At 32.5% G+C, this 24,054-nt stretch overlaps 1 protein-coding gene and 1 long non-coding RNA gene across 2 annotated transcripts; one reads left to right on the top strand and one right to left on the bottom strand.

The window, feature by feature from the left end:
- Positions 1-12,696: 12,696 nt before the first annotated feature.
- LOC140036687 (uncharacterized) lies at positions 12,697-14,126 on the bottom strand. Its single transcript, XR_011840239.1, has 2 exons — positions 13,958-14,126; positions 12,697-13,030 (listed from the first exon to the last, which is right to left on the bottom strand). It is a non-coding gene; the product is annotated as an uncharacterized lncRNA (long non-coding RNA).
- A 4,936-nt stretch (positions 14,127-19,062) lies between these two features.
- LOC140036686 (uncharacterized) lies at positions 19,063-21,913 on the top strand. Its single transcript, XM_072079106.1, has 3 exons — positions 19,063-19,301; positions 19,409-19,538; positions 21,042-21,913. Exons 1-3 carry the CDS (start codon positions 19,169-19,171, stop codon positions 21,790-21,792), a joined length of 1,014 nt encoding a protein of 337 aa, XP_071935207.1. The 5' UTR covers positions 19,063-19,168; the 3' UTR covers positions 21,793-21,913.
- Positions 21,914-24,054: the final 2,141 nt, after the last annotated feature.

Below are 24,054 nucleotides of genomic sequence, written 5' to 3'. Positions count from 1 at the left end.
AAATAATAATATAGAAATTTTTAATTTTGAGTCTTGATTTAATATGCCAACAATCTTGAGGTGTTGCACGTGAACATTTTCTTGTATACAAATTTATTCTTCGAAAAAATGAACTTTTGTTGACAATAAAGAAACATTTGGACTAATTCTACTGTGAACATTAAAACTTTTATTACACTCTAATTTGCATCTGAAACTTCAATTTTAGATATTTTGCACATTAATTTTTCAGATTTATAACACTTAAATCCAATGAATAATAGCATTAGTAAAACTATTGGAATAGAGGATTGTGCAAATCAATGACAAAATATGTTGAAAGTGGTCAAAAAAGAGTAAAGGGATCGAAGTTGGATATAAATGATACATTTTCATTGCCTTGCATGATCCTATATTGCATTAATTTCGCTAATAATATCGTTGATTGGACTTAACGAGACAAATATGAAAGATAAGGTACAAAGTGTTCAATTTTTTTTTGAGGAAAAAGTGTCCAATTTTGAAGTTAAAGTGCAAAGTGAGAATGATGTTCAAGTTTAGGGGATGCAAAGTGGAATAGTCCAGAAACATTGCGTATATTGTCTAAAAAAATAAAAAATTTAAAAGGAACACTGCATACTCTTCAAGGGAGAATTGCAGCTTAAATATCCCTAAAGTTTGGCCTGCAGTAAAATGGTCTCGGGAATATATTGCAACTATATCGTTAATGTCTCTAATTTTACCCAAAAAAAAAATTGATAGAATTGTAGCAATTCTTAAAGGTGAAAGTCATGTGGATGTTAATTAAAATATCATATAGAACAGCTATGATTGTCCACACTAATTACTCTCCTTGTGATCATAAATTGGCAAATATATAGCTTGTGAGTCATCTTAGATTTTGTAGTCATCCTTAATGTTGTCTTATATCATGCTGAAATTCTAATAAGAATCTAAACTTAATTTCCTAAAATAATTTGAACAAGCTTGAATTATTTATACAACTAGTTTTGTACCCATTCGTTGAATAGGAATTGTCTAAAAATAATAAATTATTTAGTGCAGTTCATAAAATTATTTGCATAAAATACAAACTTATTGTATAATCTATTATAACATTTCTTAAATACATTACTATGTGCACATTGTTATTCAAAAATAGTCTTATAATGTAAATTTAAACATCTAATTTAGTGATTAATAATTCAAAAATGCAAAAAAAAAAATCGATGATATGGTAACATTCAAAAACTTGAAAATAGGCAAGATCAAATCTTGGCTAATCTTCTGCAAACAAAAGAATGGTCAATCCGTTACCAAAACATCAATTTTGGTACTTAATATAAATGGCTTAAAGGTTAATGTGAAAAGAAAAGAAGCCGAATGAAGTATTAATAAAAGATCAAAATTCAGAATCAATCAAGTCATAGGAATACAGCAACCTTCTAAATCTGTTCACGGCTAATAGAAACCAAAATGAAAACATAAGATGCATTTTGCTCTTAAGTCAAAAACATAAAAAATCTAAATAGTCTGATGTATATTGCACGACGTGAACTACTGTATGACAATGAACTTGATGCCTTGCCATATATGTAATCAGTGACACCTTGTTGTTCTTTAGAAGTTTTCTACCAAAGTCTAAAAAGAAACATTGAAAACTGCACAAAATTTTTTTAATCTCAGAAACCTAGAAAATAAAAAAATTAACACATTGTTGAAGACAATTAATAAATTGTCAAAGGCAATTAAAAGATCGTGTGAAAACACATAGTTTAAAAGGTCACTTTTAAATCACTAACCAAAAAAGCAATATATGTTTTACTTAATTGAAGAGTGAATCTATAAATTGAAATAACAAATTAATTACAAAAACTTTGCCAGAAATAAAAACCAAACTGTAACTTTTGAAGACTTACTTAGAAAATTCAAATTCAATGACCTAACTATGAAGAAGGTATAGGAAATTACAGACCACATATAGCGAGCATAAACAAAGTCCAAATGCGGTCCTTGCATTGAAGGGAATAAAAACGAAGTTCCAAATCCGGTCCTTGCATTGAAGTAAAAAAAAATTCCAAAAAAATTGGTGAAAAAGTGTAAACATCTGCACTGCTTGATAAAGTGATGAGTAATAGATCAAGAACCATATATATATGAGTAAAAATGTAGAGCATCTTTGATAGTGATAACCTGATAAAGATAATCTAATATTTGAATTGATATTTCGAACTTTTGAGTTGAAGATGAGAGAGAGTTAAAAACATAATTCAAAATTATTTATACTAATCCCCAGGAAATTTAGGCTTGACGATTAGGGTTAAGGAAAAATACGGTGAGAGAATGGAAGAGATAATTATGGAAGGATTATCTAGAATTGTAAAGGCAAAAGAAAAAAGAGGGATGGAATACCGTAGGCTATTAGGGGGTTAACTCGTGGAGCACATTGCACTTACTTGCTATGTCGCTAAGTCATGCAGGAAAGAGACAAAATAAAAGAATAAGGATGAGAATATGACTTTATTATATATATATATACATATATATATATATATATATATATATATATGGATTAATCTTTTCTACACTTATAGTGTATACATTATTAGCGTTGGATGAATGATAATTATGCAAAATTTAAATTTGAAATTCAACTTTTGTACACATGTCATGAATCAAAAGGTGATAGTGTATACATTGTCAGTGTATATAAGATTTACTCTATAAAATGATTTTTTTTGGCAAAGTCCGGACACCAGGTGGGATATCAGTTCAAAATTTATTAATAATAATTAAAAATTACAAAGGAGGGAGCATGAACCTAACCTGCAGAATTACAAAGGAGTAATTTATGCATATTAAAAAGTAAATCTTCTAACTGGGCTAAGTCCTCCAAAACTTTGAAGAACCAAAAAAAGAAACAAAAAAGAAAATTTCCAAAAGCCTAACTCTATGTTCTTTCAAGTACAAATCTAAAAGGCCGAACTAGTATTATTATAAACGGTAGGCTACTCTTTCCAATAAGCCTTTCAACGTCTCAAGTTATAGGACGACATATTATATAATTGGTGTAAGCAATAAGCATATGTCACAAGTCACATTATTAGCAACAATGCAATAGGAAGAAATTCCTTAGGATTTTGCACACTAAATCTTTATCAATGTATTGGGCAGGACCGGAAATCAAAATTTTCCCTGCTTTTCCCTGCAATCCTTCTTGACAAGCTGATTATTGTGTTGCTGGATGGTAGAAAAATTATGGGAACTCTTTGTACCTTTGATCAACATGCTAATACCTTGCTTGAAAGAGCCTGTGAACGTGTTACTGTTGGGGATCTTTATTGTGATATCCCAGTAGGGTTATCCCTCATTCGATTCGAGGGGAAAATCTTGTTCTAATAGGTGAAATAGATGTGAATAAAGAATAACTTCCTCCCCACATGACTCGTGTTTCGTTCCAAGAGATCAAAAGGGCACGAAAATCGCGAAGGGAGGCTTCAGATCTTAATGGTACTACCAGGAAAAAGGAGTTCACGGATATGGATCCGTGGCCTATCCCAAGGTCTCGAGTAAAACTTTAGGTTAGCCTCCAAGGTGGTGGATTTTTCTTTTCCTCTTGTGATTTGGCTCTTAAAATTTTGTGTAATTCTTTTTTAACCCTCCCACTTTTTTTCACACCTTTCTCACTTCTAAACACTTGATTCGAATTTTGAATTTGTCATCGGGAAAAACTTTAACAACTCTTCCTTGATCACTTCACAGTGATCAATTTCGTGTGTGGCATTAGAAAATTATTGGGGTTCTTTTTTTCCCTGTTTTTCTAACTGAATTCGTAAAATTGCTAGGACTCGATGGGAAAACCTCACTAATATGAGGTAGCTTTTTGTATAAAGGACAAGAATTTCAGTAGATTACTTGTCATAGCTTTGATTCTAAGGAAAATAAAATTTGATTCCATCAAATCTTGCCCCGGAAACGAAAGCGAAGAACCACAGAATCTACATAATCGTCTCCGAGACTGCGCGCAGGCCTATGGAACTTTTCTGGTCCGAATTGCTTTGGCTTTTTGACTGTGGGAAAGAATTGTTTCTGATGGCATATGCTTTCCTTTGATTTTTTGAACTTGGAACATGCCATTTCATTAGAGCATATACCACCTTCAGGCTTGAGTCATTATTCATCAAGGTAAAATTATTTCAGGGCCCTAATTTAAGAGAGATCATTTTGGCTTAAACGAAAAATGCTTTTCTTCCAGTTAGTCTTTGAAGTTTTGACTTTTACTGTTTAAAAAGAATAAATATTTGTAAATTTCAGTATTTCAGATTTATGACTAGTCTTTGTTTGTAAATAGGGTTTGTTTATGGAACTAATTTTCATAATTAACTTTTATAATTGTCTCTTTTCTATAGGACTTACTCGCTCTTCATTCAAACCTTTTTCTGTTGGAAAAAAGATGCAAATCTTTCTCCATATTTTAGGGTATAAAGAATTCATACAAGAAATTATTAGTTTTTGTCAAAAAAATTTAAGCCTATATCGTTATCCTCCAGACATTCATCTTCACTATTTCTGTCAACAGATGTTATGCCTAAATATGCCCGCGAAATATATGCCCGATCTTTTAGGGTTAAAAATAAGAATTGGAAACAAAATTCTTTTCCAGGATTAAAAGTTTCAGTGCTGATTAAGTTTCAAGGAATTAACCTCACAGGATATAAAATAAAAACCTCAAAGAAAAATATGATAAAGAAACCAATCTTGCAGTGAAAAGGCACCAGTGGGAAAGGAATAAAGCAAGCTAGAGAATTCTTTAAATCAAAAGGATTCAAAAGATAATTCTCACGGGAAAAAGGGGCAGAGGATCAATTGCTGAGATTGACCAGAAACCTTAACCTTTTTTTTTTTATTTTTTGGTTAAATGTGCGGCTGTGATCTATTGCACGTAAATGACTTCCACTATTTTGATTTTCGTTGTACAATTTGTGGTTTGATATTTACAACCACGTACCATAGTTTGTACACAGATCAGAACAATTGTTACTGATAATTGCTTTTGTCCCAACCCTGTTTCTCTTGGGATATGCTCCCTGTTTGATGGCATATCCAGGCTGCTTGACTCTATAAATATCATGTCACTGAGCAATTGGAATGCAAGCCAGCTTCAGGCTTCAGCTGCATTGCAAGGCAAATACTCCTTTGGCAGGCAGCCCACTTGTGACATTTGCATCTTAGCTATGCTTCAGTATTTCTGCAAGTGTGCCCACTGCCAAAGGAGATTTGCCCCGCAATTCCTCTGAAGAAAGTTTTTCTTCCACAATTACTACATTGCATTAGTCTTAGAATACAGAATTTAGATTCTTTACTACGTGCATGTTCCGTACTTTGTTACGGTCATGCTCGAGCAATGTTCCACATTGGTTTTATTTCGTTTCCCCTTTTTTTTTTTTACTGCATTACTCAAAAAGAAATACTCTATCTGTCTCATTGAAAGTGTCATGTTTTCTATTTTGAAATGTTCCAAAATATTTGTAATAATCTTAAAATGCAACAAACAATTTAGGACGGAAAGAGTATTTGCCTAGCAAATTAGGCCAATATACTATTTGTCCGAGCCCACATTTTTAAAATTTATAGTGGTTCACCTGTTCAATTCAATTTCACTGCTTTATCTATAACATGAGCTAGCATACCCAAAAAAAAAAAGTCCCTTTTTCTGGTGAACTTGTGTCCCACCCCACATTTTTAAAATTTATAGTAGTTTACCTGTTCAATTTAATTTGATTGCTTAATCTATAACACGAGCATACGAAAAAAAAAGTCGCTTTTTCGGGTGAACTTGAATATCTTGGGAGGTAGATTAGTCCCAAATTAAAGTATATTTTAATTAGAATCACAGTTAGACCGTCACCTAAAAAAAACGATTGATTACTTAAATTTTATATATTGGAGTTGGAATATTTCAACATCTGTAGGTATTGACATATTCAGCCTCTAAACTCTAGTACATGCATTACCTTTGCATGGTCTTGATTGCAGTTTTATTCATAGGTCTGCGTGAAATTATTAGGATTAGAGAAACAAATGAAATTATAGCAAAAAATTATACGAAATTTAAACGGTTAATATTTTTTTAAAACACTATTAGATATGTGCATGTAAGTACAGTCAAAAACTTTTCGTGGTACGTAACCAAATATCGAAAACTTCAAGCACAATATTAGTGGCACTTAATCCAAGCCTTACCAGTCAGTGTAATAATCAAGTTAATTCAGCTACACTTCCAAATATTTCAGCTTTATACTTTTTTTGGCCTTTTGAATAGCAGCTTTACACATATACTTAATTTGGTATTGATGGTTTGAATACTTAAATTAAATATGCAAACTTGAATAGGTTCCAATCTCCCCTCCTCCCCACTTCTTGAATCCTACCCTTCCCCTGCTAGTTTTCAAAATAAAAAAACAGCAGGTTAAAATTAAAATTTTGCTTCACCTAGTGCTTTTTTTTTTTTTTTGGGATACAAAATTGGTGTTATCATTGATATTAAAGTAATAACATGTACAATTATGGGGCAAATCATTGGGTGATTGCCCTTAAATCATCCTGCGTCTTTCTTCCAATCAACAGGAGATGCCTCCAAAAAAAAAAAATCCACAGGGGAAAAGAACCGTGCCACGCTAAAAGAAAAAAATAGCTTTGAACAAGCCCATAATCCAGTCGGGCTGCTGCTGATGAAAAACGACAGCGGAGACACAGAAGCAGAAGTACCAAACGAGGCCGGAACAGGCGATTTGTAAAGTCCGCAGTTCCAGGCCACAATGGTGGATGAGCCTTGGCTAGGCCTGGCCTAATTAGGTATATTGAAAGCAAAGGAATCTCTTATATTTTGGAGCAAATGTTTGTATCTTAGGTTTTTATTTCCTTTCTCTCTTTAGTGGTAAAAAAATATTTGGGTTCAGTCAATCTTTTAAGCATCTGTTGTTATCAAAATTAATAAGTAAACAAACAAATAAATGAGGCTCAAAGTTACTGATAGGAAGATGGATCAGATGAATTAAGATTTTTTGCTTTGAAATGGCCCCTAACAAATAAAAAAGAGCACAAGTTTTCAATCAAATTTTAGTCAGAATAGACCATAGACCCGTCATGAAATAATCTTTAGGGGTAAATTTGGCAACTCACTTAATGTTGCCCTAAAAAAATGGTGAATTAAGAAATTAGGTCAACATTAAGTGAGTTGCCAAATTTGCTCTTACAAAGCTAATCAGTGATGGGTCCTTGAATTTTGGTCGGAAAGATGATGAAGAACCAAAAGTGAACATTTCTTTATTATTTTTTACGGACTAAAATCAGTCATTTTAATTTTGAAGGATTAAAATTTCATATCAATAATATGTGGGGGACGATTGGTGCAATTTTCTCTTCATATTTTATTTCCCCACTCTTTTTTCTTTTAAAACAAAACCTGGCTTTAACTCGAAGTGGCCTGGTGGTAATAGATCGAGGGACCAACTATGTCTATAAGACTGCTATTCCTACTTGTTGATTAACGAACAAGACAATGAATCCTGGTTTATGTGATTTATGATTATTTTTCATAATAATTCCAACCATAGGAAAGTCTTCCAAAATCGATCATCAGATATTATGGCTTTATCAAAACAAAAGTAAGATCACTGCATGAGGTCCAATCATCCCAAAACGATTCATATTTATTCATTTTAATAATTTCTTGAACATATTCAAGTACATGTTATGTTGCCGAGAAAGTTTTGATCTAACAATGAAAGCTGAAATTTCAGAAATTGTCTTGAGTTTAGTTCTTCCCTAGTACATGTTATGTTGCCGAGAAAGTTTTGATCTAATAATTAAAGCTGAAATTTCAGAAATTGTCTTGAGTTTAGTTCTTCCCTTTCCCTCTCCGCTTCTTAAATATTTCACCCCTATCCAAATAATAAAAATAAAATAAGACAACAGTATACGCTATATTAAGCTTAGAAAAGTTTTTAACACAAAAACCAAACAGCTTACCATCTCATCAAATTCATGCAACAAATTTTCAGAGTAATATCGAACTGAAGATTGTACAATTCAAAAAGCTAATTGTACTCCATTTCTATCCTCAAAGTTGGAAATTGGAAGTTCTTCTGGCCTATTTGCATGTGAGAATTGGCTACGAAACCCTACAATTTCATGATTGCAATGGATCTCTGCTGCCTTCACTGCTAAACTTTCTTACATGCATGTAAATGTTGTACATGGTCACTTCAAAGCTGACGCTATTAATAGCCCTTTGCTGCTATTACACCACTTGACTTGCTTAACCTGTGGTATCACAAGCTGTAACATTAAAATTTTTTGAGAAAATAAGAGTACAAATACACCGAACCGGAAAAAAAAGAATGTATATATATACAAGGAAAAAAACGGTGAGTAGTCGTGCCACTCAAAGGGCTTTTGGCTCTTGGAAAAAATGGTAGAGATCCAGAATGGCAGGGCAATTCTCCTTTGGCAGAAACACCATCTCCATTCATTTCTATAAGCTGAAGCATTTCTGCCAAAGGAGAACGGCCCTGACATTCGTCTCTACAGTTTGATGTTAATTTGAACCTTTTTTGCATCTTCCGTGCTGCCTGTAGATTGGAGTGCCGATTCGCCAATTTATTTTTCAAACTATTCGCACATTTAAATGGATATTCTTTGAAATAAATTGGTATATGCTATGAACAATGCCTCCATCCAGGAAATTCTTCAACTTTCTGCTGTTGCCCTCATGGTCCCCCTTTCATACATTCTTTTCTAGGTTTTTTTTGGTTTAAATCAGAGTTTGTACACACGTTATACGTATCTATTGATAAATATCTTCATGAAATGAGAGCTGGTATACACATTATACGTCTCTATTGATATACGAGAGCTGGTATGCATTAGGCAAAACACCTTCCATGTCCATCTTTCACAAGCATATACATACATATATAAGATAGATAGATAGATGTATACACACACATACAAAACTTTAGATAGATAACTGAAAAGAGCATAGTACGTAAGTGGACAGATTAACGAAAGTAAATTTATATTCATTTATTGTTAAAGGCTTCAATTTTGTAAATGTATTAAGTCATGTGCCAAGTACACTACTTTTGGTACATAATGGACATAGATAATGTATGATTAATGCCGTTAACAATAAATAGACAAAACCATTTATTAGTTTTCTCACTTACTGCATGGTTTTCAGTAATTTTGCGTATTAATTTTACAATGTTAATTATTTCCTTTCTCCTATGGCTTAAAAAAATATTTTGTTCCTATCTCTTATGATCTTATTTTCCATTTCTTTACTTTTTAGGCTTCAAGATGCCTACAAGTGGCGGAGGGAGGGGGTGATCAGCAGGAGATGTCGCCTCCCCTAACTTCTGAAGAATTGCGCTTTTACCTATAATATTTAATAGAATTTGATGTCAAGTCCTTATTTTGGCCCCCTCCATCCAAAATTTTGTTCAACTCTCCTGTCCCTCTCAACTTGACTTTTTCCTCAAAAATTTCGTGGTCCTTCTATTCTTTAAATTTATGTTTGATTGATTTTTATAGTTCTTCTTGTTATTATGTGTCAATAGAAGATTAGTTTATTGTTTTAACAGTATGTAGCATTAATACGGCATAGTTTTAATCTCTATCCTTCCGTATGTAGTATTGTATTCTATGTGTAATATTTGTACATTTTCACTTCACGTCTAAAAAAAGCACTCAATGTAATTCAATTTGGCTTATATTTGAAGCCATCATTTGTAGTAATAAAAACTTAAAACTAGAACTCTTACTTCTCAATTAAGATTCTTTGGAGTTAAAAAAAAAGCTACAAATTCTGCATTTTAAAACAACTTATATGTGTTCTTTTATCTTCAAATTTGCTCCCTTCTAATGCCAAATCCTGGCTCTGCCACTAATGCCTACAGCATATATGCATGCACATTTATTTTGTGGAGAAAGACAACTCAGTCCCGACTTATCCCATCGGAACCACAAAAACTTATATTTTTGAGAAATATGGGACAAATATTAGGAGAACATACTGTTGTATCTTCTTTCTTTTGAGCCATAGTTTTCTATCTTGAAAAATTTCCAAAATGCCTTCAAGAAAGGTCTTCATTCAAAGATAAGCCACCTATTCATCCTTTTAGAGAATTATATTTCATCTGTAGAAAGTAGAAACATCCCATTTAAGAAATTATCTTGAAATGCGACAGGTGACTAAATTTCTGGAAAAATGGGTCCTTTATTACACAGAATGAAGTGTTCTTCAGAGGAATTGGCAGATATGATTTACGAAAAAAAAGGGGCTTTGTAAAGCTTTGATGCTCTACACATGCAGATTAAAATATAGTGATCAAAGCCTGTAAGGGGTCCGGCTGGTTCAATTTGGACTTGCCTGGACAGTTTGTGCTGATATTATCCTAATAATGCAGCTGTCCGATAAAAAATGTTAAAGAGACAAAAAAAAATTCCCCATTGATTTTTCGAGGATTTTATGCCAAACAAATAAGATGTTGATGCATGATTCCACCTGTAAGGACTGATTTGAGATTGAACCTTGGGTTCTTTATCAAAAGTCAATTTTATCCTTCCATTTGTATTCTGTTTTGGCCCCATTGTGCAATGACCCATGAGCTACGCAAAGGACACGCCTTATGGCCCTTATCTAGTATGTACGAAGTCTCATTTGTAAGGGAATAAACCAGCTAAATTTCTTCGAGTGATTGTTCCATCTGACACCCGTCTCTTTCAATCAAGACCGCCTCTAAATTGTATAAATAGTTGGTGTGGAAGGGTTATCCAGGCCATAATGCTTTTCTAGAACTGCAGATGAATTATTGAGCAAATCTCCCTTGGCAGATGAGCTTATTCAGAATGTTGTAGGTTTGTCTGCCAAGGGAGATTTGCTCAGTAATTGTGTTGCAACACAGCACGAAAACAGCAATACTCCACAGCAGCTTATTAATTTCTTCAGTTCCCAAATTGCATATTTTGGCTTCTTTTATCATTTCTTCTTTTGATGGGTCTTTGCTTTGTTTGTTTATCTGATCTTTGGTTATGATTGTTAAATATTGCTATTATCTGATCTTTGGTTATGATCGTTAAATATTGCTATTTAATTGATCGCCATCACCCTTCTTTTGGAGCTTTGTTAGCTGGCCAGTTCACCTTCAGAGCAGCTGAATTTTGCAAGCTGAAACTCGCACAACAAGCATGGTGAAAGTCATCTCAAAAGACATGCTGCAGAAGTCCAGAGATCAATGTAGTATTATCGATTTTACCTCTATTACTATATTTTCATGTTGGGCCTTTTCCAGCTTGTTTGCCTCTATATAAACTTGACATAAAATGTACCAGATTTCTTCTGCTAAGAATATTTTGACACAAAACATACCTAACGGATTATCTTCAAAACTACTCATGCTAATAAGAACAGATTGTATTGTCCAAGAAATTGACTGATGTCCTCAAATATTTGACTACAAATAAGGGATAATTTTTTTCTCAGAAAATGGCTTTTGCAACTTTAGTTTTTGTTTATGAAAACTGGTAATTATATTAGTCATTATGCTAGATTGATACGTTAGGTGACTTTTTTTTTTTTTTTTTTTAATGTACATTCCTCTGATGATTTGTAAGTACAGAAAGCACGAATAGACTTTACCAAGAACGGTTTTCACAACAATGGATCTGAAAATTGTTGTTCAGATAATAAAAGATCCACCAAGGAGCACCTACAATGACTCGTGCTCAAACTATGTATCGAGTATAACTTGATTCCTATCATTCTAAGCTGTTAAAATTCATTGCAAATATATCTATGGTTTGATGATTGACAACATTTACTTGACAAGAAAATATAATGAATTTTCGTTGCTTCAGGAAAGTGACCATGTTAACAATCTTTCAATGCAAACTATCCCACATTCGAAGTACAAAATGAATTACCTTTGATATAAATGTGTAACATTTGGAACCTTCCCACATTCAAGTACATTAGACAATGATATTCTTCATTGCGATATCATATTTTCTCTGCTTATTTTTGTTATTTACTAACCGGTACCCAATGAACTTTTTAAGGAGAGACGCTAAGCATTAGTTAAGGACTTCTGTTAAGAGGAATGTTCTCTTCTTTTTTTTTTTTTTAAAGTATATTTGGTTTCAACTTGAACTCAAATTTGAGATTTCACAGCCATGGAGACTTTGTACCATTGAACTAAAGAACACTGGTTAAGAGGAACGCTAAACATAGGGATTTTTTTTTTTTTTTTTTTTTGGAAAAGTGAAGTAAAATTGTCAAGTTGATATTTACTTTTATTTACTGTTATTCCAACTAAAGTAGTTATTCTCTTACTTTTCATGGACCAAAAGAGGCTAATAAATATTGTTTCACTTGGTAAGGATGTACCATTTTTTCATAAAGGTCGTGTGTTTGAATTTTACTATTGATGTGAAAGCTAACTGCTGTATTGGTGGGTTATTTATAAAAACATTTACAAATAACTTATAGTCTTGGATGCATGCCTTGATCCATAGTTCTGATTAGAGCCAAAAACACTCAAACTTTTTCTTATTTAAAACAAGGACTAAAAGAGTAGAATATATATATATATATATATATTATGTACGCAGATCAAATATGAGTGAGGAACAATCTCTTCATCTCTCTATGAATATCTACAAAGAAAATTGTTATTGCCATAAAAATGCAAAATAATAAATGTTAATAACAATAATACCTGAATAAAAGTAGAAGGAAAATTGAAAATTAATACAGTAGTATTTTCTTTTCAAGTAAAAGTAATTTTTTAAACAACAGTAAGGCATTACAGATTAGACAACATTAATGAACTGTTCCATCTTGTCCTGTAATCTAAGCACTTTCTCCTTGAATTGTCTGCTATTACTCCTTGCAAAATGTAATCTGATCAAATCCTCATTCCAAATTAACTTCCCGATTCATTTTTGCAACTGCTACGCTCCTCCGGCAACAGGGCTCTAATACCATCTGCACACATTCCCCAGAAGTCAGAACTCTTCAGCTGGTATTCCACAAACACCCTCTGATTTCATTTTTAATCGCTCAAATGCGTGGAACTTTTTTTTTTTTTTTTTGGGGGCCGTCTGTTGAGGTAAGCAAAAATCTTTGGGTACCTATCGCTTAATCTTGTTATGCCTTTTGTAAACTGAAAATCACTCAAATTAGCAATCGTGCATAACTATAGAGTCTCGAGAGAAAACCAACAAGAGGACTACAAAAACACACCAGCTGAAACTTTTTACATAATTTTAGGGATACATTAATTATAACCCCCTTATGCTTTTGTATGACACAACATGACACTAGATCTTATGGTTTAAATATTCACGTAACACACTTGTGGTTTTATGTGAAGTGACAATTTGACCGAATACAATCTCCATAATGTATGTCCTTATTTAATTGAATTGGCTAAAATGTAACCACTTTATATAAAACTATACGGGGAATTAAGTGGATTCATGCAAAATCATAAGAAGATTAAGTAGATATTTATGCAAATTTATAAAGGATTTAGTGAATATTATAATTTCATTACATGCCCTTTTCAAGTACGTCTCGATGAATCGCCATAATGGGAGATGATTTTGATCTATTTTCCACTTTATATAAATTAAACTACAGGGAAGTTATATAGATATTTTAAAACCTTAGGAGAGTCATATAGTATTTTGGAAAAGTATGGGGAAATTATGCATAATTTACCCTAATTTTAGACATGGTTGTGGAATGGAAATCCTAGGTTTGTACGTTTGTGCTTACATAGGAGTTAAAGTATAACATAATATGGCCTAAAATAGGTTAATTGGTTGTGAAAAAAATAAAACAAAAACAAAAAACCAAAAAAAATTGCTATATTTATTTAGAATTAAGCTCAAGAACATGAAAGCAAACCTTGATTAGTTGCTTGGAACCTGATGACAGCTTTGTGGGATTGAATGGCAGAGCAATTCTCCTTTGGCAAGAAGGAAATTTGCATGTGCATGGCCTTCTTGACAAAGGAGAATCGCTATGTTATTCTTTAACCCACACAGTCATACAGTGGCTGCTCAAACACTCGCTATATCCTAATAAGCTCGATTTTTCGCAGAAGTACTGATGGAGGGTTTTATACTAAGTGGATCGCTCATTGATTTGGATATGCTGAAGAAGGAAGTAGCATATGCTGGGACAATTTCAGTGGAGGTTCTCCTCAAACTTTTCCACAATCGAAATCTGGTCCCCTAGCTTTGAGGGATCACACCATATCTTTTGAGATTTGTGATATAGATTCTTTTTGCGTTCCCAAATTGATTGAAACGCCTTGTGTAGTCAATAAAATGAATAATATATACGTGGTAGATACCCACACACACACAATATATATATATATATATATATATATATATATATTAGTATATCCTTACATGTATTTCTGATGATCATGATTCATGACACGAGTCAAATGAGTTTGTAAGTAGTTACATTACTAGGAATATCATAAGACTTTCTTTGACATTACAATGAAGAGGAGATATTTTACTAATATTCAATATCTCTAACGTTGAAGCATTTGGAAAAGGGTAAATTCCATTTTGCACCTTTAGATTTAAAGTAATTTTTGCTTTTGTGCCCCAAACTTTGATTTGGGACATAAATTTGACTTATATCCTTTAAACTAAAAGAGGAAATATATTACATAAGCAACTCAATCATGCTCTTCGTATGATCATCAGATAATTATTAAAAAAAATGAGAAGAAAACTATTTAAGAGGGAGTGAAAAACAAATTATCATATGAATCTTGAGCTAAAAAGTATAAGCCCCATGTGGAAACTAAAACGTCATCCCTTTTGGATAAAATTGAAAAAATCTCTTCCTTTCTTTGGTAATGGACCATAAGTAAAGGAATTAATGTTTCGAGAGAATTGTAATTTTGGTTCCTAATATTTGGTCTATGTACCAAATTCATCCTTAATATTTCAGCCAAAACAAATTTAGTCCCCAAAATTTATAATTTTAGGCAGATTTAGGACAATTAATAGAAATAGAACAATAACTAACGGTCAACATCAAATTTTGTTTGTCAATAATTTTAATTTTGCACTTTCAGGCTCCAGTGTTTTGATTTTAAATCATTATATTTTTCTAATTTTAAAATAATGGTATTAAGAGTTTTAGCATTAATTCAGATGCAAATTAGAATGAAATAGTGTTAAATGGGTAATAATAATTTTAATTATACTTCTTTTTCTTCGTATATATTTTTATATCATTTATTTATGCTAATAATATATCATATCTTTCATTTTTTTTATATGTAGTTATTCTCAAATTTGGTGTATATATATATATAGTCACTATTAATAATTAATTGATAATGAGTTCTATTATTTTTATTTCTAATGATAATTTAAAAACTAATTAAATATCACTTTAAAAGATAAGGAATATATACTTTTTTATAAATTAAGTTGATTTTTTTTATTGTTTTTGGCATTTTAATAAGTTATCAATTGAGTTAGAAATGAAATTGATATTTTATCTCCATTTTATGAACCACCAAATGATTATCAAGATGCATAGATATTAAAATAAATACTTTAACACTACAATATTGGAATGATAGTTTTTAATTGACAAGAAAAATAATAAAAAATAGAGAGTTTTTCTAAGAAATTCTAAAATTACTTCATATTGATACTTATGTTTACTAGGTTTTATAAGTACAATGGCTAACTATAAGAATTTGAAACCTACGTGCATAAAGCATCCAGCAATTTTTATAGTAGCAACTATAATAAATTTAGATTATAAAACTAGAATTCTCCTTTTCTTCCACTACTTTATGTTTTATTTATTATTGATATATTATCATCGAATTATAACTTATTTGATATGCTATTTAGGCTATGATCTGTTGTGCTAATTGATATAAATCATTTTAATTAATACTGAGAAAGAATGATGTGCATACATTATGTCGCATTTGAGATTAACTATATAAAAGAAAAGAAATATATGTTATATTATTAGCATGAATAAATTAAATAAAAAGAAAAAGAAGTACAATTAGGATTTTTATTAACCATTTAATGCTATTTTATTCTAAGTTGCAACTTTATTCATGATAAAATTCTTACTATCACTATTTAAAAATTAAAAAAAATCATGATTCAAAATAAAAAAATATTAGGGATAAAAAATCCAAAATCAAAATTATTAACCGACAGCAATTTGATATCGACCATTATTTATTGCTCCATTTCTGTTAGTTGTCCTAAATTTTCCAAAAATCACAAACTTTGGGGATTAAATTTGTTATGCTCGAAATATTGGGGGACCAATTCGACACACAAACCAAATATTGGAGACTGAAACTGCAATTATCTCTAATGTTTAACTAAGAAACGAAGTTCGTTTTTCCCATTTTCTCTTCAGTTTCTTCCTACTGTAAAGGCAGATTACTGGGCTGATGGGAAAGCAAAACTTGGAATTTCTTCATCTAAAATCTGTATACTCGAGGTCCAATGGTTGGATGGTTGTAGTATTCGTCCAGACTTCAGAACCAAGATTTTAGCAGAAATATTTGGCTGGGATTTTTTTTTCAATAGTAAAAAGGGGAACCATTTGGCTAGAAGGGACAAAGGGCAAATAACAGGAAGGATGCAATTTTGAAAAGAAGTTGGATTGGTCTCCAAAACTGCATTTACTGAAGATTGGGCTTGAATCAAAAGCCACTTTACTGTTTCTCGGTCAGCTTAAATACACGTTTGGAACAAAGAAATGGCAGGCGAATCCTTCAATCTCTACCATGAACTTTGGAATGGCGATTAAATGAAGCTTTCTTGGTGCTAATCAAATTCACAGGCGCCTAAATGGTTTCATAGGAGGGCTTGCTGCTTGAGTTGCCTGTAGGGATCATTTTTGTCGTACAGTTTGCATAACTCCAAATTTCTTGGGATTGTTTTACGAATATTGATTGGCATAGAAATGGTTTTTTTTTTTTAAAAAAAAAAATTTCTAATAGGGGAGGAGTGGAAATTAAGAAGTGGGGAAGAAGTAACCATGAACCCATGACATCTAATTACTGGAATATCAACTTTAGCTATTAGATCGAGACCTCCTTGACTGCATAAAAATGCTGTTAGAGATACGGTAATTCAGTAAACAATAACATGGTATCACTACTCCAGCTGACTTAAATTAGGATCACATGGAACTATTAATTTTTCTCTTCCATAAAAAATGGAATACCTAATTGTTTGAATTACGTGTGATGTTGAGTCAGGTATTAACTATTTTAGATTACGTGCATGGGACAAATTTAAGAATCAAGTGCTACCATGCTTAGCATGCAGTTATTTTGCTCCTACGGCATTGGAGTGGACCAGTGGAGGCTCTAATTTAAGAGAGAATTTCAAAAACCTCCCTTGAGGTTTCCCCTAATCACTCCCAGCACCACTTAAGTTTTTGAAATCACACTTAGCACCCTTAGAATGACAACTTTTGTAACATATAAGCTCTTTTATGTAAAAATATTATTAAAAATGTATTTAGGAGAGGGACTATAATATTCTTCCAATTTTGCAAGTCAATCTTTGAGTTTTAGAAGGTGAAAATAAATACAAATGGGACTAGAATATTTACTTAAAAGTTGATAACCGTTGAATTGTATAATTTTTCTTGATTCCAGTTAGCCAGATAAACTTTAAATCTGAAGGAGATTCAATCATCACTGACCCAAAATATTTAGATTACGGGTTAAGAATCAATCTTTGGCCTACACTCAACTCAAGTAGTAGAAACTAGAAAGGCAGAATGTTTAGGGGTAGTGTAACTGGTTAGGAAGAGTACAGTTATCTACCAACTGTGTTAGGCAAACACGTGGTCCCGCCGTTATTGTTTGGTTAAAAAAAAAAAGCCACATGGTCCCACCATCATCACATGAGCACCATCCGTTCGAATTTTGGGATGTACGATGTTCATCTGAAATCATTGCGCACCTCTTCACCTCGTACGCCAACTCATGTTTGTAGGCTCCGTTGGTAAAGTTAGGAGCATTTTCTCGTAAAATGTCATGTCATGCGTTTCACACTGCTGATACAATAATAACTGCATGTTGGAAAACTATTTATAAAAATGTTTGAAACCTGATATTATAAAGTAGGAGCATTTTCTCATAAAATGTTTGAAATCTATTTGTGATGTGAGAGTTACATTGACAATTGATGTATGATAATTTGAAAGAATCTTCGTAAACAATCAGAATTATAATATTGGTGAATAATCTGTAATAATTTATAAGAACTTTTGTAAATAATTTATAATTTGATAACATGCGTTGAATCTTGAAGGTAATCAAAATCAATAATATTACCCAAATATTTGAAAAAAGAATATAAATGTATATTTATATACCCTTCGGCTTCGCAGACAAAGTTGTTAAGTTGTCTGTTTTATTGCTACAATCCTACTATCCAAATTTATAAATTTGATAGGGATTGTAGTGGATCCTAAAGTTGTAAAATTATGTTATACTAATAGGAGGACAATTTTGTGGATTTAAGTACTTATATATATATATATATGTTAAGAAATGTCATAATAATTTGGAATTCAAAATTTGTCAAACATTTCAAATATTTGCGGTAATTTATGAGCCAAAAATAAAATAAATTCTAGAGAGACTTAAGCTTTGATGTATTAGCGTATGATATTTACAATTGTATGTTTTAGTTGAAGAACTTAATTTATTTTCTAATAGGAGAGAGGTGGGATTTATTTGAAAAACTTGCTAATATTTCATTTCTGCATCAATTTGCTTCTATTTTTCATAGGAATAAAATGTTAATTCTTAGCACTTTTTTTTTTTTTTTTGTAGGTTTTCGTTCGCGATGATTCTCTGATCCAGTGACTTTGAAAACCAGTCGAATTTGGATCTAGATTTTAAAAGTAACCTCCAGTCCAACACTATATATGTGCACACATTCCTCTACCATTTGGGCAGAAACGTGCAGTCTTACCTAAATTCACTCCCCCAATCTCAATCACTGCCGACACCCACTGTGTTTGCTTTCGCACAAGAAACCAAAACTTCAGAAAATACACGGGCAAGAGAGAAAGATGGGGAGACGTCCATGTTGTGCTAAGGAAGGCCTAAACAGAGGGGCTTGGACTCCATTGGAAGATAAAACACTGACAGAATATATCAAGTCCCACGGCGCAGGAAAATGGGCAAGTCTTCCCAAACGAGCAGGTCAGTTAGTTTGATCATATCAAGTGCATAATAGTTGAGCAGCATGTCAGTTTGTTAAGGGTATATTGTAGAACCAAGGTTTCATTTTCTTGGTGTAAATTACCTAGGTCTCAAACGATGTGGGAAGAGTTGCAGACTTCGATGGATGAACTATCTCAGATCTGATATCAAGAGAGGAAACATAACTGATGATGAAGAGGACCTCATAATCAGGCTACACAAACTCCTTGGAAACAGGCCAGCCACTCTCATCCTTTCCTACTTTCGCATGCATGTTTTACATTTGGGATAATTTCAGAAACCTCCCCTGAGGTTTCCTACAATTTCACTTGGCCCCCTAACATTTTAAAAATTACACTTACTTCCCATGTCCATTTAAAATGATAATATTAGCCTTGACATTCTAATGAAGCTCATTTTCTTGCTACGCTGCTATGCTCGTACAAAGTATGGGTTTTATGTTTTTTTTTTTTTGCCCTTTTGCCATCTTATTCATTACTCTTATATTTTGTCAACAGAATCATAGTACTATTAGTCCCTAACTTTCATCATGACAAATGTCAAACTAGTAATATTTTTTTGAATATCATTTCATTTTTCTATCTCTATCTCATTTTTTGCATCTCATTTTTTTTGTTTATTTTTTTGGTATCAAAATCAACAATAAACCAATAATAACTAAAAATAAATAAATGGCCGAAAATTACTACTAAATTATGGTAGTTCCACCACTTGACTAATCTAGAAACTTTAAAAAAATTATGGTGACACTTTCTTCTTCATTTTAAAAAGAATCTCTATCTCCAATAGAGCACTATTAAAAATAACTTGTAGTAACGAGATTTATCATTATAGTTGATTATTAAACAATAAATATAGGCATGAAAACCTTGACACACATTTCTTTGTAATTGTCCTAAATTACTTTACAATTGTTTAGAAAATAAATTAAAATTTATTAGATGAGGATTTTTAGGATATTCATTAAAATTTGACTCTATTTTAAGGTTTGGTTACTAAAAGTGTCAAACTAGGGGAGGAAAGTGTAATTTTTAAAATTGTAAGGAAGGTTAGTGAATTGCAAAAAACCTCAGGACAGGTTTCTGAAATTACTCCTCACATTTTGTTGTCTTTTGTGGCACCACGGTCATGGGTGACAGGTCTAATCCGCGCTATAAAAGTCCAAATTAGCTTGGTAGGCGAAATCTACCGGTATTTCTTCCTAGGATTCCAGTACATGTAAACTTTCAGATATTGTTTGGGATTTTAAAGAAAGCGTTCGGAGTGAAAATACTTAAAATATTGGGATTAGGTATGGAATAACAATAAATTCAAGAAACCGGGGTTTAAAACTAGTTTATAACTTTTCGTAACATTTCTGATATATTTAACTTTCTTCTTCACAATAATGCAAGTCTAGCCATGGGCCAATACTTTTAACTAGCGGTTAAAAGTAATGTATAACTTTCAAAACAACATTCCTATTTTCTTTCTTCATATCATCGCAAGTCTAGTGCCAATGGGTTTAACTACTTAATTTGTTGAGACAAATCTCAAGTATATAGTATTCCTTTTCTTTTTAATTTTTTAGTAGGAGAAAAATGGAATATAATAAGTGAAGAAAGAGAAGAGAGATTTAAACTCAGAATCTTTAAATCGTGTGATCTCAATCTTAATCCTTGATTAGAACCTCCTCGCCATATCGTATCATTTATAAAGGGTTATTACTGTGTCTTGCAGGTGGTCCTTGATAGCTGGAAGGCTTCCTGGTCGAACTGACAATGAGATCAAGAACTACTGGAACACCAAAATCGTCAAGAAAATTCAAGGCCGTCAACACTTACCAGCCTGCTCCTCTGCCCCACTAACGAAGCCGTCATCAAGTAGGTCCAGATCCCCACCATCGCTGCAAAATTTAACAAGAACTGATCAACCGCCAAATTCAGAAAAGCTTGAGCTTAAATCCTGTACTCACGTGATCCGCACAAAGGCGAGGAGGCTCACTAAAGTTTTCATCGACGAAGACTTGCAAACTTCTGCAGGTACACAACAACCCGATATTATTGCTCCGGAGGAAGCTCAAGCACCGCCGTCCAGCGCTGATGCCAAAGACAACTTCAACAAAACTCCTACTGATCATAACAATACCGTTGGTGCCGAGCAACCTTTAGGTGTGGTAATGGAATCACCTTCAACATTTTCCGGGGAGGAAGGCTACTCTTCGGGCTTCATGATGGATTTTGAAATGGACGATAAGTATTTTTTTGATTTTCTCAGCACGGATGTTGTGCAATTCGCACACGAATTTTTCGAGGGAGTAGTACAGGGAACCAACATTGAGACCAATTATGAGGTTGAGACCAACGATTTTCCTCCCAACTCTTGTCCAACAGCTCTTTCACATGATGATGATGATGATCATAATCGTGCAGATCTTGGTTCCATTACAACTTTTCTTCATCCTGCATTGGCCTGGTTTCACGAAGACTAGTAAATTAAGTATTGCTAGAACGATAGCGTCTCATTGTACTAGATAATTAGTGTGCTTGTATTTATTTTCTTTTTTAGAATAAAGGGATAATTTCATAAACCTCCCTTGAGGTTTCTGACAATTTCACTCAACTCCCCTTAGGTTTACATAATTACATTGACCTCTCTTGGTGCAACAAAATTACTAGAATGTCCTTCACTTATTTAGTTGATTCATAAAGAAAGATACCATATCACTAGAACCAGCAAAACATTCCCAATTGTCATATAATCTGCAGTCGCCTCCTTTCACCTCTCTCTCTAACTCCTCTCCTTCATCCCATATTATGTATCACTAGATTCATAACCACCACCTAAACCACCATACTCATCACTATTCCCTCTCATTTCCAATGTCTATTCCAAATTTTGTTATCTCTTTTCTTCTTATTTTATTACTTGATCCCTTTCTTTCTTCACATTCTATTGCAAATATTAGCAAGTGCTGATTCAATAGAGAGTAAAGAAGGGAAAAAAGAATTTCTTCATTATCAAATTATATAAGGAGAGGATGGCAAATATAAAGAATAAATTTGAAACCAATAGCTGAAAGTAAGAGGGACCGGATGATTGGTATATTGTTGTGTCTATTTATTCAAAAAAATTTATTAGATATTCATAAAAAAATTTAATAGATATCCGTGACTACATTTGTCGCCAAAAAATGAAAAACAAGAATGAAAAATGCATCTTTCTATTTTTGATTTGCTACTGTGAACAGTGGGTTTTTTTATGGAGATAGGATTAGTCTCTAATAGAGATTACGGAGTAATAATGGGTGATTCTTTGGGTCACTGTGGCATTGCTTCTAGTATCCACATAGGTGGTGATGGGCTAGATTAGCTATTGCTAGTGGGTTGAGAAAGTTATAGGCAAGCTTTTAGGTTTTTTAAATGGGGTTATATTTGATCTCGTGTTTTTAGGGAAAGCCTTTGGGCAACAAAATGATTCTAAAGTCGCAAATATTGTTACAATCACTTGAAATGGAGACTGAGTTATAAATAATAGCTTGCTCGATTGGCTTGGTGTGGTGGTAGGTTTGTAGTGGTTTTAGAAAAAGAAAATGTACGTGATTAAACTAACTTTTTCTCTTTGTTGTTATGTCGATAAGGGTATATTAGGATTTTTGAAGAGAAATGTAGTATATTGGGATTATATAGTTACCTAAATAGTAAAAGTAGGGAGGTAGGTGTAATTTTTAAAACTTAAGGGGAGGTGACTGCAATTGTTATAGACCTCAGGGGAGGTTTGTGAAATTATCCCTAGAGTAAATGATCTCTGTGATTATCGATAAAATTGCAAGTTTGATGAGTAAACTTTTGCGCAAAAAAGATGTGCTAATCTCCTGTTGGGCTTTCACGTCTTAGCAGCCTCACGGTCAAGGCTGCTGTGTGAAAACTGTACGGAAAGAACCAAAGAATCAGGGCCCTCTCCAGTTCATTTTTGCACGATTCGGTTTAATTGATGTAATTTGTATAACTTTTAGTACAAATTTGCACCGTTTTAGTATAATAATGATTTTATTTCAAATTAGTTGTATGAATTGATGAATTTACATTTACACCAAATATAGCACTAATTTATACCAAATATTGTATGAATTACATAACTAGGCAATCATTCAATTTGAGAGGCTCTAATCCAAATCAAAGGCCCCCACTCCCCCGCGCCTCCTCCAAAAATAATTTCCAAAAGTCTATTGGGGTTAGCACTTTTTAAGTAAAAGATCTTATATGACTATTACCCCCCCCCCCAAAAAAAACAAAAAAAAACCAAAAAAACAAAATGCTTTATCTTTAGTTATTATTTCTTGTCCCATTTAATTTTCTATTATACAAGTCACTCTTTGTATTAGTATGAAATAGTTATTACTTAAATCAGATAGCAGTATAGAATTTCAGTATATCAAACCAAACAAAATCAACCACTAAAATGACTTGGATTTTTTTTTTTTTTTAAAAGTAGGAGTACTGTTAAACAACACCAAAAGTCAACATTTATTCTACCCTCACCAACAAGTCAACATTTATTCTATTCGAAATTGCATTATTGTGTTGTAAAGCATATGCTCTTCCCGTGCTCCATTGTTCCAAGGTATTTTCTTTTTCCTTTTTTTTCTTTAAAATTTCTTCATTTATATTTTAAGCAAAAATATTTACTAATAAAAATTTAAAATGGTTGAGAATCTAATTTTTGAATTTTATTTTATATGTTATGTTTCTTA

This window comes from Coffea arabica, chromosome 2e (assembly GCF_036785885.1).
Source record: "Coffea arabica cultivar ET-39 chromosome 2e, Coffea Arabica ET-39 HiFi, whole genome shotgun sequence".
Classification (NCBI taxonomy): domain Eukaryota; kingdom Viridiplantae; phylum Streptophyta; class Magnoliopsida; order Gentianales; family Rubiaceae; genus Coffea; species Coffea arabica.
The sequence above is the reverse complement of the archived record's forward strand: the minus strand, read 5'-3'. Positions and strand labels throughout refer to the sequence as shown.

Bases quoted from the DNA above. Each gene is read 5' to 3' on its own strand.
- LOC140036686 (XM_072079106.1), top strand. From the start codon at position 19,169: ATGGGGAGACGTCCATGTTGTGCTAAGGAAGGCCTAAACAGAGGGGCT. The intron at 19,302-19,408 runs GTCAGTTAGTTT...TAAATTACCTAG, and splicing joins AAGTCTTCCCAAACGAGCAG to GTCTCAAACGATGTGGGAAG. The intron at 19,539-21,041 runs GCCAGCCACTCT...TGTGTCTTGCAG, and splicing joins CACAAACTCCTTGGAAACAG to GTGGTCCTTGATAGCTGGAA.